At 42.0% G+C, this 19532-nt stretch overlaps 1 protein-coding gene across 1 annotated transcript in view; it reads left to right on the forward strand.

The window, feature by feature from the left end:
* The window catches only part of OTOGL (otogelin like), a 346660-nt gene that overhangs the window by 201361 nt on the left and 125767 nt on the right, over positions 1 to 19532 (forward strand). Inside the window, exons 35-38 of the mRNA XM_073651595.1 lie at positions 6384 to 6463; positions 6994 to 9179; positions 16567 to 16744; positions 18367 to 18509. Of these exons, the coding sequence (XP_073507696.1) occupies positions 6384 to 6463; positions 6994 to 9179; positions 16567 to 16744; positions 18367 to 18509 (2587 nt within the window). The remainder of the gene's footprint in view (positions 1 to 6383; positions 6464 to 6993; positions 9180 to 16566; positions 16745 to 18366; positions 18510 to 19532) is intronic.

Below are 19532 nucleotides of genomic sequence, written 5' to 3' on the forward strand. Positions count from 1 at the left end.
CTATTCCGGTGATTTACATGCTGGAGCACATGTTAAACAGAATTCGGAGTCAGGTGGTGGCACAAGAGGAGGTGGAGGAAGTAGAGGAGGAGGAGTTGTATGCGGAAGGGCTAACATCTGCAAGGTCCAGACGGTCGGCAGCACCAAGGCGGCAGGCATGTGAGGGTGGGGGAGATGGTTTTACCAGGGCGCATGGTAGCAGCCAAACTAGTGAGGAAGGTGCAGGAGCCCAGGAAGAAGTGGAGGACGAACTGATGGAAGACTCATCAGATGAGGGAGACCTTGATCACATTTCTGTTGTGCGAGGTTGGGGGGAGAGGACAGAGGAAGGAAGCATGATTGTTACCTCGCCACCAACACAACAGGGACTTGGTGCTCCTGGATGCGCAACACACATGAGTGCCTTCTTGCTGCACTACCTGCAACATGACCCTCGAATTGTGAGAATTAGAAATAATCCTGACTACTGGGTTGCCACACTGTTAGATCCCCGGTACAAAAGTAAATTTGCAGAAATTATTCCTGCCATAGAAAGGGATGCACGCATGCAGGAGTATCAGCAGAAACTGTTGCAGAATCTTACATGTGCTTTTCCACAAAACACCAGTGGTGCACGTAGTGAATCTCACAGTTCCAACTTGCCAACCGTGGGACCGTCGAATGTTCAGCACTCAAACCGTAACAGAACCACAGTATCTGCTGGTAACATCAATTTTGCGGAATCATTTCACCACTTTTTTAGCCCATCCTTTGCAAGGCCACAGGAGACAAGAAGTCTGACACATAGTCAACGCCTAGAGACGATGGTACAGGAGTATCTCCAAGAAAACATTGAAGCCATGACTGTGTCACTGGACCCTTGCTCTTTTTGGGCTTCCAATCTGGATAAATGGCCGGAGCTAGCCACTTACGCCTTGGAGATCTTGTCATGCCCCGCAGCCAGCGTTCTGTCTGAACGTGTGTTCAGCGCTGCTGGTGGTGTGCTGACAGATAAGCGCACGCGGCTCTCCACTGATAATGTAGACAGACTCACGTTCATAAAGATGAACAAATCATGGATCCGAAACGACTTTTCTACCCCTGTGTCATCCTGGGGAGAGTAAAAGCTTGATGATTGTTTAAAATCACCCTACCAACCGTTTTAAGCTTTCAAATTACTAATCATGTTTATCTGCATCTTGGCTGGAAAATAATTTGGGCTTTGTAGCTGTGTGCAGCACTGATTCTATTAGGCCATCTATAATAAGCTCCACCAGATTTAAAATTACTAATCATGTTTATCTGTATCTTGACTGGAAAATAATTTGGGCTTTGTAGCAGAGTGCAGCACAGATCCTATTAGGCCATCTATACTAAGCTCCACCAGATTTAAAATTGATAATAATTTTTAGCTGCATCTAGCACGGAAAATACTTTTGGGGCTACGAGATGCGCAAGACACATAAGTGCCTTCTTGCTGCACTACCTGCAACATGACCCTCATATTGTCAGAATTCGAAGTAATCATGACTACTGGGTTGCCACACTCTTAGATCCCCCAAACTTTTCGATCAACCTTTTCATTTTAATAAAGACCAAAAAAATGGTCATTTTTGAAATTATAAGCATTAGCAGGTTATTAGAAACTGAAATCAAACAGTTTTCAACTCAAAACTTTATTCTAGGTGATGTTACATTTTCACATAGGACCCCTTGTTCGAAAGGAGCTTCTGAACTCTCTCGTCCATTGAATTTGTCAGGTTTTGGATGGTTTCTGCTTCAATTGTTTTGCATGAGGACAGAATACCCTCCCAGAGCTGTTGCTTAGATGTGAACTGCCTCCCGCCATCATAGACACTCCTTTAGATGATGCTCCAGAGGTTCTGAATGGGGTAGAGGCAGGGGAGCATGGGGGTCACACCATAAGTTTGTCCCCTTTTATGCCCATATCAGCCAGAGATGCAGATGTTTTATGTGCAGCATGAGATGGTGCATTATCATGCAAAAAAATGATCTTACTGTGAAATACACGGTTCTTCTTCTTGAACCATGGCAGGAAGTGCTGTTTGAGAAAATCCACATACATTATGGAGTTCATCTTTAGCGCCTTCAGGGATCCTAAAGGGGCCGACAATCTCTCTCCCCATGATTCCAGCCCAAAACATTACTCCACCTCCTCCTTGTTGGCGCTGTAGCCGTGTTTGCGTGGGGTGTCCATCAACCAGCCATCCTCCACTCCATCCATCTGGACCATCGAGCGCTGCACGGCACTCATCCGTGAACAAAACAGTTTTGAAATCAGTCTTCATGTAATGTTTGGCCCACTGGAGCCGTTTCTGCTTGTGTGAAGTGGATAGAGGAGGTCGACAGGATGGCGTATGCACAGCTGCAAACCTCTGAAGGACCCTGCATCTTGTTGTTCGGGGGACGTTGGAGGCACCAGCAGCTTCAAAAACTTGTCTGCTGCTATGACAAGGCTTTTTTGCCGCTGCTCTTTTAACCAGACGTAATTGCCTGTAGGAAAGAGTCCTCAATTTGCCCTTATCAGCACGTACACGTGTGTACTGTGAATCAGCTACATACTTCTTGATTGCCAAGACACTTCATCCTGATCATCGCACAATGTTGATTGTAGTCATGCCTTGACCTAAACACTCCACAATTTGTTGCTTCTCAGCAGCCGACACATCCTTTTTCTTTCCCATTTTGGCAGAAAATGTAGGCTGCTTAATAATGTGAGACAGCCTTCTTAAGTAGTCTTGCCTTTCATTGGACACACCTGCCAAACTAATTAGCACAGGTGTCTGCAATTGCTTACAGTGATATAAAGAGCCCTGACACACATAACCATCAATGAGTTTAACTGACAAACAAACAAATTCTTCCCTTATCACTCCTAAACACTTTTTGCATAATAATTTGGAACACAGTGTACTTGTGCTTTTCCACAAAACACCAGTGGTTCACGTAGTGAATCTTACAGTTCTAACTTGCCAACCGTGGTCTGTATGGAGTTGTTCAATAAAGGGCCCAAAATTAAGATAACATAGATGGGAGAGGTCTCTATGAATAGGAATTCCTAAGTATTTGATACCCTGTGAGGGCCAGGCAAAGGGAAAGTTGGACTGGATGGAATCCTATATGGATTTGGGGAGGGAGACATCGAGGGCCTCAGACTTCGCTGCATTGATTTTAAAATTTGACCATGTAACAAAGTGATCTATTTCAGCCATAATAGTATGGATGGATATATGTGATTGAGTGATATATATTAAGACATCATCAGCAAATAGAGAGCACTTGTACTCGGTGCCTCCCACCTCAATCCACCTAATATTGGGGTTATGGCGAATTGATGAGAGCAGGTGCTCCGTCACTAGGATGTATAAGAGAGGGGACAGAGGACATCCCTGCCTTGTCCCATTGGTGATTGTGAAAGGTGATGAAAATGTTCTGATGCACCCCCTGAGCCTTGGGACACCCGGAGCCGGACCCTTTTTGGTGGATGCTGGTGGTTGTAGTCTTCGTGGCGGCGACCCGGTTCCGTGGCTCAGGGTGGTCAAATCAGTGGCGGAACTATTTATGTGGTTTTGATGTTTAAATGTCCGACTACGCCACCCGTGGATTGCGGTCAGAGTGAACCGCCGCTGCAGGGCAGACCGCTGAGGCTAGTGTTGTGGGTGCAGCAGAGCGTAGCATAACTCCCCACGGGAGGAGTATAGCCTCAGGGCAGTGTATGCGGAGGATGGGGGTGATGGTGCAGGGCAGCAGCAGTAACGACACGGAGTCAGTGATGCAGTCCAGGGCCTTTACTCACAGTTCTTATTATCCAGACCACGTCTGCAGGTAACGGCTGCCCACGTCGTACTGTGCTCACCAGGTGAGGGGCTCAGACAACTCCCAGATAACTTTGGAGCGCTTCACAGGACCCCCTTTGTGTGTCCTTTGTCTGGCCTTTCTTACCAACCCTTCTGTCCGGCTGCCTCGGGCCTCCTCTTGGTAAACTTGGCGCCAGTTTCCCTGACCCTATGTGGTGCCTTCCTAGCGGGTGTAGCGAGGGGCTGCGCCACATAAAATGTCACAGCCTCCGGTTTCTAGCTGAGGGTCATTTCCTGCCTCCACTAGTTTCGGGAACCGGTCTCCCCCTTTGGCCTGACCCCTCCACGCAGGTGGATTCGGGCGTGCGGTGGCGACTCGCCCGTCCGCACCCCTGGGATCCCTTCATTCCTCGTTCCTGGAGCCTTCTCCGCTCCTCTTCCTTCCTTCTCCCTCTTCCAGGCCTGGGCCTCTGTTACTAGGCCCGCCTCCGGAGCAGAGCTCATGCAGAGCCCCTGCTCCCTGCCACTTCTGCTCAGACTTCTCTGCACTGAACTAAGATGGTGCCCACCTTTTATACTCCCTTCTCAATGCACCCAGGAACTGCTTCCTCCCTGCTCCTGCACTACAGGGTTCCCCTTCCTCAGTGTTCCCTCCCCCCACTCCAGCCAGGGACAGGGACTGTCGTGCCCATCTTAGAGGCATATTGGTCGCCCTGCCCCACGGCAATGTGGTGTAATGCATGCAGGTGTCGGGTCCTGATCCACACTCCATCCTTACCTGAGAGTGAGATATCACACCTCTGGGTGAGGTGCAATACCTCTGTAGCAACCGAGCCCTCAGGGTGCTACAGTTCCATTTATCTTCAGCCTAGGTGACGTATTGTGATACAGGGCCGTGATTTTGGCTATAAAAGGGTCCCCTAGACCCCTACCCCAAGCTTTTTAAGAGAATCATATATGGCGTGCCAGGAGACTCTATGGAATGCTTTCTCAGCATCCAACGAGAGTATCTAATTACAAATTTTTAACTGCATCTAGCCCAGGAAATACTTTGTGCCTAGTAGCAGTGTCTGCTAGTCAGCGGATTATCCCGGCTGTTAAGCAAGCTACACCACCTGTAGTTTGGACACTTAATTTTTTCAAAGGAAATGCTTCGGGACCACGGGATACTCAGTGAAGAGCATCAGGAGGCACCCCAAGGCATAGGGGCTGGGACTGGCAGTAGGATGCCTTGCGGTGGACAGCCGAGCTCGATCCTTATAAAAGCTTTTTAACTGCAGCAGCTTTAGTGGACGCTACTGGAGCTGGAATTACGCGGCTGCTGGCATGAGACTTGCCCTCCAATAGATCCTTGTAAATGGATTTAAAGTGTATTCATTCAAATTAGAGAAACAATTTAAATTAAAAAGCTTAGAGATGCCTCCACCACAGTGGGGCTCGCTCGACCCACCAGCGGACAGGCACCAGTATTGGGAGAGGGGGGCTAGCCGTCAGGGTTCACCGCGGCTCTGGCACAAACCCGGCGACACGGAGGTGGCACGGGCAGGAGCGGACTGAACGTGTCGGCTTCTCACTTTTTGGATTTTAGAAGGGCATGACATGCCTATATCTGTGTCTCCCCCTCCTTTTACTCCTCCACCTCTTTTCTTTTCGCATGACTATATGTACTTGTCACTTTTCCATGTGTTAGTTGTGTCTTCTGAGCAGTTTGTCAGCTTTTGGACACCTTTGAAGGTGTTTTCTATGTGTTTCTATGTGTTTTTGTTTGCCTGCCATTGGTTTTAACGGTGTTCGAAGGTGTTTGACGAACAGTTCGACGAACAGTTCGGCGAACACACGGGTGTTCGACGAACCGAACCGAACTCGAACACTACGGGGGTGGCTCAACACTACTTATAAATTAAGTGGGCTTTCCTTGCTACAGTACTGACAAACATGTGGTCGCTAGCTGCAGTTTAGGCACATTGTGGGGCTCAGAAGGGAAGGGGGTGATTTGGGAGTGCAGAATTTGCTGGATTTCTTTTCGAAGTTGAGGAGCCATGTCGCTTTTCCAGAGCCTTTGTGCTAACAGTAATGTGGAAACCCCCTATATTTCTGTTAACAGATGAAGGACCTGAATGGAGACTTTTTTTTGTGTGTATTGACTTGAAGCTTTAATTGGGAACATTTTACATAACATTTTGGATCAGTTCACAGTTAAATTATGCTGTACGCTGAGCACTTACATCGGGGTTTCCATTTAAATCTCCAAATTACCTGATTTAGATGAAACCCCCGAGGAATCCATTCACTATAATGAGGCAGCTGAGTTACTCTGGACTCCATCTGGCCTCTGTTCAGTGGTGTTCGTATTTTCAGAGGTGTACAAAACTGTGGCCGACTGCACTTTTATGCATGCTTAAAATGACAGACATACTGTTAGATAAAGAACACAAAATGGTTTAGACAAATATTTTGATTTATATGAGAAAACTATGAATCATATTTTTTTTGTTTTAACTTATTGTGAATAGTAAAATGTATTTCTCTTTTTCATGTTTTTTTTACTTTTTTTAACGATATTTCCTGCATGTGTTATCTTTACAGTGTGGAAGGTTGCATTCCATATTGCCCAAATCATATGATTCTTGATGAAGTTACCCTCAAATGTGTCTATCCAGAAGACTGTGAGTTTCCTAGCATATTACAGTTTTTGCACTATATCATTTAGCTAAAATAGTACTAATGTTATCACCAATAAAGAAGCTTGTGTTGGCTTATAAATATTTATGCTTTATAGCTCAACTAATGTGACTTACAGTGGTGTAAACTGAAGCTCATGGGCCCTATTGTAAAATTTCCAACAGGGGTGCCACTATCACTCGTCTTTTAGGCGTCAATTGAAGCTTATGGGCCCCATTCCAAAATTTCCAACAGGGTTGCAACTAGCACTAGTATTTAATAGTATTGTTATTCTCATATGGTCAAAAGAGTTCTTTCAGTTCCCCCTAGGCTCAAGGGCACGGATTTGACTGCCACCCCTGCATCTACTATAGTAATGGCCCTGATGACTTAGATTCAGTTGGTTCATTTTTTTTATTCATCTATTTTAACACAATGATAAATAATATTAGATATAGTTCCATCATTGACTATTGCATTGTTACATACATATATAAACTATAATTTTATTGACATTATGTTTTATTTTTTTAAGGTGTCCCAGCAAAATCAACTGTTTTACCTTTTACAACAAAGCCAACAACAACCAGCCAAGTCCCAACAATGTTGAGTACTGCAGTAAAATCTCCAACAATGACACCTTCAACTTCCCCAGACTTTTCTGATAGTCCATCACCCTCTACAATACAAACATTAATGGACAGAAAAACCACCCTTCAAGCACACATAAAATCTTCAATTATGAGTACGTCAGACAAGTATGAATCGCCTTTCAAATTGCTTACCAGTGACTATGACCAAACAACACTAAATAATTATTCTACTGGCCCTCCGCAGCAGACAACAAAAAGAACTAGTCCTGAAATGCGGGAAGGATCTTCAACAACTTCTGAAACATTCACACCTTCAATTAAAGACACCACATCACCTCAAACAGTAACATCTTTGGCATCTCTGCAAACAGTACCTCCAAGAGAAGCTGTTGACACAACTAAGACACCCACAAGAATGTTAGGTCAGTTTTCACAAGGCTTGTTTCAGCTGACAACAAGGTCGGTTACGTTGTTGCCATATACATCCATGACAGAGAGTACTGTTTCATCAGTAGCCACAGATACCTCAAGATTACCAACACTACAATATTTATCTTCCCAAATGGAAACACTCATGCCATCTGTGTCACTTACCTCAAATGTAGTCACTGCTCCTTTAAGTACATCAATGAAACAAGTCCCTATCACATCTAGTACAACTACTCCCCAAGAGCTCCAAAGTAGTCAGTCACCCCAAACAACTTTTAAAATAACAGATGGAAAGCAATTAACCAGTTTGATAGATACTACTGTATTGAATAAAACAGTTTCCGTTTTGCCTACATATACAACACCCATGAGAATATCTGGAAGTCAAACAAGTCTACTGACTTCACCATCATTTCATCTGTCTTCAGCACTTACTCGAATACTTACAACTTCTATTCCTACTTTAACATCTATCACAGATCGACATCAAACAACAAAATCTGTAATACAAACAAAAATGAAAGAAGAAGAACCTTCAACCCTGTCAACAAGTGTTTTAACATCTGAAAAAGTTCTTGTAACTTCTTTCTCTGGAAGTACCTTCAAAGTGTCTACAGCGCCATCCACAATAGGTCAAACAATGGTACAGATGTCAAGCACAATTTCTGATCTACAAAACACCACATCTATGACAGAAATGGGGGTTACATTAGAGTCAACTAAACCAACAATTACAGCTAAAACAAAAGACTATACAAAAACGTACATTAAACACACAACTTTGTCTACTACTAATGCAACACTAATCCAGACACCACCTGTAACTCTGAGCACTAAAAAATTCCCCAAAACTACAGATCCCCCATTCAAGACTTTAACTACTGTTAAAGAAGACTTGGGAACAAGCTTTCTAACACAAGACACTCCAACTAGTAGTTTAGAAACTAGATCAACAAAACATTCAATTTTAACCATACAAACATTTGGCGCAAGTTCATCCAGTAGTTCTTTTTTAAAACCAGATAGAACTATTAAAGTAACTACAAGTGATTCTTCCACTTCATTGCCCAGAGAGAGTATGTTTACAACTTTGTTGCCTTCTATAACTTTTGACACTTCATCACATATGTATGGAAAAGTAACAGAGTCAACAACTAGCTATTTAGAGAAGTATACAACTTCTATCTCAAGTGCTAAACATTTGGCGACACCTATGGAACTTACAACTAAGGCTGCCACTACAGAGTCATCAACTATACTATCTACACTTGGGACTATCAACGGGACAACCTTGAGTGCTACTTCTTTTAACGAAACTATGAAAACAGACAATGTCACTCACGGTTTGTTGAGCACAATAAAAGAAAAGCCATCAACACTATCTGTAGAAACTATGGAAGAAAGCACCGTAGGCATTACCCAACCAGCATATTCCTCTTTAGTAACTAATAAGACATTGGCTGAAACATCTGCTATTCCTTCGGTGGAAATTTTGGAGCCCATATCTAATGTTACTGAACCAGTACAGCTGGGAACCACACTATCATTACATACATTATCTGATTCATCTGTTTTGCTCTCTACCACTGAATCCTTGAGCTCAGAAACAGCAACGGAGTTTATGGCAAATCTTACAGCATCAGCAGATTACTATTCATTTGGAACCATGGTGCACACTAGTAGTTCCTCAGAATGCATGGTGAGTGATATATACTACCTACCTTCATAACAAATACTATACATATATGCCACTTCCTGATGCTTGCTGTAAACATTTAGTTAGAATGAGTTGTTTGTAGCCTTAAAAAAAAATTAAATGGGTTTACTGCTAACCTTTTCCTAATGCTGGCATTTTTCCACTTTTTAAAAAAAAAATTTTTTATTGCCCCTGTTTTGGTCCCAATTCATCAAAGATTTTATGCCAGAAAACCGGCGTAAAAAGCTTTGAAAAGGCACAAAGTTGTTGTGCAATGTGAGGCTGCACAAATTTTTTTCAATTTTCACACCATTTTCAACCAGCTCAGGCAAAAGTGGGTGGAGCTAGAGCAGGACATAGGTGTGACAAGGTGTGGCGACCCCCACTGCCACAGGTGGTGGCATACCTTATGTCACTAATCTTAATCCAGTCAAAGCACACACAGAAGCATATTACACTAATGGATCAGATGCCTTGCACTTCACCTCAGCCTCTCATAAAAGACTGTTGTGAAAAGCACCCGTCTTGATGAATTGTGGCCAAATTTTTTATTTACATTTTTCGACAGTCATAGGATGGCCTGTTTCTTTCAGGTCAAATGTAGTTTTGAATGCCACCATTTAATTTATCATATAATCTACTGAAAAAAAAGGAAAAAACAATCTTTGTGGGAAGTAGAAAAAAACAAAATCCCCAGTTCTGCAATTATTGTTCAGGCTTCGTTTCTATGGTGTTTACTTTAGAACATTACTATGGATTAGTACTACTATGTCGATGTTAAATTTATTTTACAAAAGTAAAAAAACCTTGGTCCTGTTTTTTGTAGGCTGACCTGTAATATTTATTGATACAATTCTTCTCCTTATATCAGCGCACACACCCCTAGCGCTCTCCTATACATCTCAGCGTGCATAGCGCCTACCACCCTCTATCTCCTCCACAAGCTGGGCACAAGTATGCTATTGAACCTGTGCGCTCATGCCCTGATTTATTTTTATTGCTTTATTTGGTCATGTATTTATGTATTTTCCATTTTTTTTGTATATTGTTATCCTTTCTCTACGTATTGAGATCTTACCCTTTTTGTTCACTCCCTACCATCTTGACTCTGCGAATATTATTGTTTCAGTGCTGTATGTACTTCTGATGTTCTCTGCTTCCCCATACTTCCTTATTTTTGAGAGTCACCACACCCTTTGCCTTCCTCTGTGTACTGCTGTCTACCTTCTCCACAACCCTAACTTCTTCTGCAGTATTGGGGTTCTCTCTACCGTAGGCAGATTCCCCCAACCCATTTTTCCCCCTCCCTCCACCTCTTTTTCTGTCAATATCAAGGTTGGCTCGCAATATCAATATCAAGGTTGGAGAACAATATCAATATCAAGGTTGGCCTGCGACTTTGTTCATGTTTTAATTTTGGCCCACTGTGTATTTGAGTTTGACATCCCTTTTTTAAAGCATTCAATATGTGGGCTAAAAAAATAGTTTGGACTTTTACAAATCTGGTGATACCCATTATTTTAAATTGTTTATTTATTTTAAATAAATATGAGAAAATGGGGGTATTATATATATATATATATATATATATATATATATATATATATATATATATATATATATAAAGTTGTGCTCAAAAGTTTTCATAACCCCGCAGAATTTTTCCTTTCTTGGCCTTGTTTCAGAGAATATGAATGATAACAAAAAAACTTTTTCTCTACTCAAAGCCATTTATTGTCAAACTACTGTGTTTTCTCTTTTTAAATCTTAATGACAACCAAAAACATCCAAATGACCCTGATCAAAAGTTCACATACCTTGGTGATTTTGGCCTAATAACATGCACAGAATTTAAGACAAATGAGTTTGAATGGCTACTAAAGGTAACATCCTCACCTGTGACCTGTTTGCTGTGTGACACTGTTTGCACGCACAGTGTGTGTGCATAAAAGCTGAGTGAGTTTCTGGGATCCAAACAGACTCTTGCATCTTTCATCCAGCCACTGACATTTCTGGATTGTGAGTCATGAGGAAAGCAAAAGAATTGTCAACGGATCTACGGGAAAAGGTAGTTGAACTGTATAACACAGGAAAGGGATACAAAAAAACATCCAAGGAATTGATAATGCCAGTCAGCAGCGTTCAAACTGTGATTAACAAATGGAAAATCTGGGGCTCTGTAAACACCAAACCACGGTTAGGTAGACCAACAAAAATTTTGGCTACAACTGCCAGGAAAATTGTTCGGGATGAAAAGAAAAATCCACAAATAACATCCGCTGAAATTCAGGACTCTCTGAAAACTAGCAGTGTTGCTGTTTCAAGATGCACAATAAGGAGGCACTTGAAGAAAAATGGGCTGCATGGTCGAGTCGCCAGAAGAAAGCCATTACTGCGCAAATGCCACAAAGTATATAACCTACAATATGCCAAACAGCACAGAGACAAGCCTCAAAACTTCTGGAACAAGGTAATTTGGAGTGATTAGACCAAAATTGAACTTTTTGGCCACAACCATAAAAGTTACATTTGGAGAGAGGTCAACAAGGCCTATGATGAAAGGAACACCATTCCTACAGTAAAGCACGGAGGAGGATCGCTAATGTTTTGGGGATGTGTGAGCTACAAAGGCACAGGAAACTTGGTAAAAGTTAAAGAAAAGATGAATGCAGCACATTATCAACAAATACTGGAGGCAAATTTGCACTTATCAGCCCGGAAGCTGTGCATCGGATGTACTTGTATTTGAGCCACTCTGGGGAGATCTCAAGCGCTCAGTTCCTGCTAGACAGCCCAGGAATTTACAGGAACTGGAGGCTTTTTGCCAAGAAGAATGGGCAGCTTTACCATCTGAGAAATTAAAGAACCACATCCACAACTACCACAAAAGACTTCAAGTTGTGATTGATGTTAGAGGGGGCAATACACGGTATTAAGAATTGGGGTATGTGAACTTTTGATCAGAGTCATTTGGATGTTTTTGGTTGTCATTAAGATTTAAAAAGAGAAAACACAGTAGTTTGACAATAAATGGCTTCACCCAACCAATAACCATGAGTGGTGATTTTTTTTTTTTTTATCATTCTTATTCTCTGAAACAAGGCCAAGAAAGGAAAAATTCTGCTGGGGTATGTAAACTTTTGAGCACAACTGTATATATATATATATATATATATATATATATATATATATATATATATATATATATATATATATACACATATATATATACATATATATATGTATTTATATATATATTTATATACATACGTATATATATTCTTTAAACTGTTTTAAGTGTTTTTTAGACCTACTTAAAGGGAGTCTGACGTTACCAAAAACGCTGTGTAGTCGGTTGCCTTGTAGTACAACTACACAGAGAAAATGAAGTTGAGCACTGTGTAATGGCTCTATCCGAGTCACTTGGGGCGGTGTAGGGGAGTGATTACGTCACTGCTCAATATACTGTGAGTGTGGCTTTAACCACATCCAAGCCAGATTTTCAAGGATTATACTCCCTTGATTTAATTGGTACAGGGATGACAAAAATGTGCAGGACTATCTTTTCAGAAAATTAATGATGCACATACTAATATAACGATCAGGTAAAATATTCATTGATTCAATCAATACAATGTACATAGCAACTAGAGATGAGCGGTGTTCGACTAGAACTGTTCGCCAATCTCAAATTCGAGCTGTTTTGGGCGGTGTTCGAGTTGTTCGACGAACCCGAACGATTTGCAAAAAATTCGGCTGTTCGAGGTTATGTTCGATAACTGTTCGTGCACCAAAAGCGTGTCCTGCATGTCTGGCGCTATTTAGAGCACCAATCATGCAGGGATTGTCTGCCACTCACTGTAATGCCACAGCCATGGTGGTTGTGGCATTACAGTGATTGCCCAAATCGATGGGAACAGTGCCAACAGTGAAACATGAAAAGCCGGCAATTCAGCAGCGGCATACACCGGTACCCGACAATTTAGAACCGAAAGAATAGAGCTTCACACATAGATTAGATAGATATAAACATGTCAGCCACATATATACGAAGTACAGTGAAAGTGCTGCTTACTGTACTTGTCATTTAGCGTAAAGGATTTATCAAAAAAAATAATAGTGTTTTCATGCACCGTCTCTTTAAAAAAGCCGGCCGGCAATTCAGCAGCGGTACCCGACAATTTATAACAGACAGAATAGAGCTTCACACATAGATTAGATAGATAGAAACATGTCAGCCACATATATACGAAGTACAGTGACAGTGTTGCTTACTGTACTTGTCATTTAGCGTAAAGGATTTATCAAAAAAAATAATAGTGTTTTCATGCACTGTCTCTTTAAAAAAGCCGGCCGGCAATTCAGCATCTGTACCCGACAATTTATAACAGACAGAATAGAGCTTCACACATAGATTAGATAGATAGAAACATGTCAGTCACATATATATGAAGTACAGTGATAGTGTTGGTTACTGTACTTGTCATTTAGTATTAAAATAAAGGATTTATTATTAAAAAAATTGGCGTGGGGTTCCCCTTAATTTTAGGCTCTAGCGGAGGTTAAGCAGACGGCTGGGGCAGATGTTTGAAGCCTGGGAAGGGGGTAATACCCACGGAGCTTCCCAGGCTACTAATATCAGCCCCCAGCTGAATACATAGCCTTTACTAGCTATTAAAATGGGGGACCCCCCAAATAAAAAGAGGTGGGGTCCCCCCTATTTTAATAGCTAGCAAAGGCTAGGCAGACAGCTGGGGGCTGATATTAATAGCCCAGGAAGGGAGCCATGAATATTGGCCCCCTCCCAGGCTAGAAACACCAGCCGTCAGCCGCCCCAGAAATGGCGCATTCATAGGATGCGCCAATTCTGGCACTTAGCCTCGCTCTTCCACGCTGCCCTGGTGCGGTGGCAGGGGGTAATAGGGTTGGGGTTGATGTCAGCTTATAATGCCAGCTGACATCAAGCCCAGGTTAGTAATGGAGAGGCGTCTATAAGACACCCCCATTACTAACCCCATAGTCAAAGTTAAAAAAAACACAAACACCCAGAATAAAGTCCTTTAATTGAAATAAAGACACAATCCTTTATTGTTCTAAATTAAACCATACTTACCGTCACGCCCATTCCAGCTGAAGCCAACGATCTCCTGCAATAAAAGAAAAATAATAAAGCAACCTCATCCTTACCTTTCCATGGTTCCCACGACAGCTTCAGCTCTGCTACATCGAGATGACTGGCTGGACCGCAGCAGAACGCTGCCATCCAGTCTGTCATCCCGCAGACACTGAGAAGCGCAGGCATGCTTGCGCTCCTCACTGTCTCGCTGTGACGGCATCCAGATGAGCCGATGTCATGTCCAATGAACTCGGCTCACCTCATGCACGTCACTGACAGCGTGGGAAAATTCTCACGCTGAAGTGCTGAGTGCAGGAGAATTCTCCCACGCTGTCAGTGATGTGCATGAGGTGAGCTCATGTCCAATGAACTCAGCTCACCTCCTGCACGTCACTGACAGCGTGGGAAAATTCTCCTGCAATCAGCGCTTCAGCGTGAGAATTTTCCCACGCTGTCAGTGACGTGCATGAGGTGAGCCGAGTTCATTGGACATGAACTCGGCTCATCTGGATGTCGTCACAGAGAGACGCTGAGCAGCGCAAGCAAGCCTGCGCTTCTCAGTGTCTGCGGGATGACAGGCTGGATGGCAGCGTTCTGCTGCGGTCCAGCCTGTCATCTCGATGTAGCAGAGCTGAAGCTGTCGTGGGAACCATGGAAAGGTAAGGATGAGGTTGCTTTATTATTTTTCTTTTATTGCAGGAGATCGTTGGCTTCAGCTGGAATGGGCGTGATGGTAAGTATGGTTTAATTTAGAACAATAAAGGATTGTGTCTTTATTTCAATTAAAGGACTTTATTCTGGGTGTTTGTGTTTTTTTTAACTTTGACTATGGGGTTAGTAATGGGGGTGTCTTATAGACGCCTCTCCATTACTAACCTGGGCTTGATGTCAGCTGGCATTATAAGCTGACATCAACCCCAACCCTATTACCCCCTGCCACCGCACCAGGGCAGCGTGGAAGAGCGAGGCTAAGTGCCAGAATTGGCGCATCCTATGAATGCGCCATTTCTGGGGCGGCTGACGGCTGGTGTTTCTAGCCTGGGAGGGGGCCAATATTCATGGCTCCCTTCCTGGGCTATTAATATCAGCCCCCAGCTGTCTGCCTAGCCTTTGCTAGCTATTAAATTAGGGGGGACCCCACGTCATTTTTTTTGGGGGGTCCCCCATTTTAATAGCTAGTAAAGGCTATGTATTCAGCTGGGGGCTGATATTAGTAGCCTGGGAAGCTCCGTGGGTATTACCCCCTTCCCAGGCTTCAAACATCTGCCCCAGCCGTCTGCTTAACCTCCGCTAGAGCCTAAAATTAAGGGGAACCCCACGCCAATTTTTTTAATAATAAATCCTTTATTTTAATACTAAATGACAAGTACAGTAACCAACACTATCACTGTACTTCATATATATGTGACTGACATGTTTCTATCTATCTAATCTATGTGTGATGCTCTATCTTTCTGTTCTAAATTGTCGGGTACCGCTGCTGAATTGCCGGCCGGCTTTTTTAAAGAGACAGTGCATGAAAACACTATTATTTTTTTAAATAAATCCTTTACACTAAATGACAAGTACAGTAAGCAACACTATCACTGTACTTATTATATATGTGACTGACATGTTTCTATCTATCTAATCTATGTGTGAAGCTCTATTCTTTCTGTTCTAAATTGTCGGGTACAGATGCTGAATTGCCGGCCGGCTTTTTTAAAGAGACGGTGCATGAAAACACTAATATTTTTTTTAATAAATCCTTTACACTAAATGACAAGTGCAGTAACCAACACTGTCACTGTGCTTCTTATATGTGTGACTGACATGTTTCTATCTATCTAATCTATGTGTGATGCTCTATTCCTTCTTGTCTAAATTGTCGGGTACCGGTGTATGCCGCTGCTGAATTTGCCGGCCGGCTTTTTTAAAGAGAGTGTCTTCTGAGCAGTTTGTCAGCTTTTGGACACCTTTGCAGGTGTTTTCTATGTGTTTCTATGTGTTTTTGTTTGCCTGCCATTGGTTTTAACGGTGTTCGACGGTGTTCTAAGGTGTTCGACGAACAGTTCGACGAACAGTTCCTCGAACATCCCGGTGTTCGACGAACCGAACCGAACCCGAACACTACGGGGGTGGCTCAACACTAATAGCAACAGATATAGGAATTTCACTATATTTACAATGGGCTTTTCACTGCTTCAGGTCGTATAGTGAAACTTATAAATAATTAATGGAATTTATAAATAAACCTGAACATAATTACATGTTTTATATATTTTTCTTTCACAGCCAAGGTATATTGAGCCACTGGATCCATGCAGTCAGTATGTTTGCATCAACATGGGGTGGATGTTATATAATGTATCAAGTAATTGTCAAAAAAATGTAGAGAAACCCGACTGTGGCTTTCGTGGGATGCCTGTCCAAGTGAACAGTGACAGCTGCTGTCCAGAATGGGAATGTCCTTGTAAGCTCTTTATTAAATCATTTTGTATTTAGTATTTTCAAGCATATTGCTAACAATTTGTGTTACTTCCGCGTGTACTACTGAACAGAAAGTTGCTATTACATTATAATGGCAGCTTTTCTCGTGTTGTGCTATATATTGGAATAAATAGAAATACAAAGGCCTCAATTAATCACAGTGTTTACTCTAGAAATCTGGCGTAAAACATTTAGAAAAGTCTCAATCGTTTTGCGCAATAGCGTATTTTTGAGATTTCACACCAGTTTTGGCCCGTTCCTCCAAAATGGGCAAAAGCTGGGGTGGGGCGAAGGAGACATGGCAATGTCTGCTCGTCTAATTCATAAAGATTTTGTGGCGTATCTCAGACAGGAGTAACATTTGTGGTGAGGCATAAGCCACTTTTAAGATGCGCCTGAATCATTAAGAGGTGTGTTCCTCTTACTCAATCAAGCGCCTCAGACTCCACCGTGTTCCTTCATCAGGTCTAGCATGATTAACGCTGGTTTTGATGAATCGAAGACTAACTATGTGTTTCATAGTCTTTGCATGCACCGCAATGCCTGGACTGACTGTAGATGCCTTATATGCATATATTAGGCTGTTCATTTGGATTTGGGCCTTAAAGTCTTTACACAGACCATGAAACACAGATGTGTGAATTCAGCCTATGAAGTAGGCTTAGTTTTGCTAGCTTTCGTCTTTTTTTTTAAGCGTTTTTGTATATTTGAATTTAGTCTCCTAAGTCATTGAAAATTCCCTTCCTGTCCCTGGTTACAATAGGAAGAGCAGCTTTAGGTGCATCTCTCAGCTCATAACTAAATGGTCACTCTTTTTAACCAACTTTGCTTAAATCAATATAACAAGTGAATATAAGAAATTTTGTAATATATCTTTTTAGAGAAATATGATTTTTTCTCCGCTCCTCTATGAGCCTCCTCTTCTTCTCAACTCACCTCCTGAGTTCATCATTAACTTTGAAAAATTGCTAAAATCTGTCAAAACTAGATAAGAGTGTCAGCTAATTGAGGAGTCTGATTACAGATGCCTATTTAAGTCTATAGAGGGGAGAAGATGCGAGCAAAGTAGAACTGACAGAAAGCGAGGCTGCAGCTTTCTAGCTAGTGTTTATCTCATCCCAGAGCTGGATTCATAGCTACACTGCTTACTACTGCTGCATAATGTCCTTGATACTGCTTCCGCTTTTGAATATGAACTACATAGAGACAGGAATGTTTAATGTCTCTGTGTACTGTCTATAGGAGACATCATAGCAGCTAGTTTCCACCCATTACCGCAGGGAGAACTGCAAATTGGAAACAGAGCATGCATAGGGGAAAACTAGTGAACAATTCAGGATTCAGGTTATATGATAACTGGAAACAGTGTTATTTCTCATGTTCACACACATAACAGTCTATTCTGAGCAATCACCTAAAATCACAGGTATGCTTCAACATTAATTTTAGTTTGCAAAGTGGAGCCTAAACCATTATCAAAAACACTCAACAGTCTAATAAATGTCTTTGCTTCTCCACATTTTTTAACTGGGATACATACCAGATTTTAAATGCACAACTTTGAAAATGCAGTTTTCAATAAATGACGTAAATGTCTTCTTTTAGGCCAGTGTTCTGTATTATCAGAACTGAGTATCATAACATTTGATGGAAATAATATTGCACTATATAACGCTGCACCATATATCTTGGTCAGACTTCCAAAAGAAACTATTGTTGCCCATATAGAAAAATGTCCTCCAAGTTTGGTAAGTTGTTACAGTCTATTTACTACAATATGTATGTATACAAATGAAAAAAAAAATAGAATAATTTATTATAATTACACATTTTTGCTATTATTACAGTAAAAAATGTACAGAAAAATACTGTTTAGGTAATGCTAATTTTTCTTTGGTCGTGGTTGAAAGACCTTCTAAATAAGAGTATTTATATAGATATATCTATATATATAAATCCCTCAGGGATTTCATCTGAATCATGTCATTCAGAGATTTAGATGTAAACCCCGATGTAAGTGCTCAGCGTAGAGCGCAGGATAAATGTGATCCCAAATGTTATGTAAAATGTTCCCAACAAAAGCTCCAACTCAATCCAAAAAAAAAGCAAGTCTCCACTCTGCTATGTCATCTGCTAACGGAAATATAGGGGGTTTCCATGTTACTAGTAGTACAAAGTCTCTGGAAAAGCGCTATGTCTCCTCACCCCCCAAAAGAAATCCAACGAATTCTACACTCCCAAATCCAAATGCCCTCTCCTTTCTGAGCCCCAGTGTGCCTAAACCACATTTAGCGTCCACATGATTGGCATTTCTGTACTGATGAGAGCCCGCCTAATTTACGGGTGCATGTCTCCAGAAGCATGAGCTGTGCACTACAATGTACTGGTCACTACAACGTACTGGGCACTACAGCGTGCTGGGCACTACAGTGTGCTGTGCACTACAATGGCAGTTTGCAATTTTCACTCAGCAACTTCCACTGTTGCTTGTTTCAGGAAAACACCCATCGTGTCAAAATCGTCACTACCCCTGTAGATAAATTCCCAAAGGGGTATAATTTCCAAAATGAGGTCACTTGAGGGTGGATTCTGCTCTTCTAGCACTTATGGGCTCTGTATGTGGAGTCTGCAAACTATTCTAGGAAAATCTGCGCTCCAGGAGGCAAATAGCGCTCCGTCCCTTCCGAGTCTAGTCGTGTGGCTAAGCAGTACTGTGCAACCCAATTTTGGTGCTATTTTTACCCATTTAGCCCTTGTAAAAATGTAAAATC

Source organism: Phyllobates terribilis, unplaced genomic scaffold (genome assembly GCF_046119375.1).
Source record: "Phyllobates terribilis strain yellow unplaced genomic scaffold, ASM4611937v1 Scaffold_11__3_contigs__length_659146591, whole genome shotgun sequence".
Lineage (NCBI taxonomy): Eukaryota > Metazoa > Chordata > Amphibia > Anura > Dendrobatidae > Phyllobates > Phyllobates terribilis.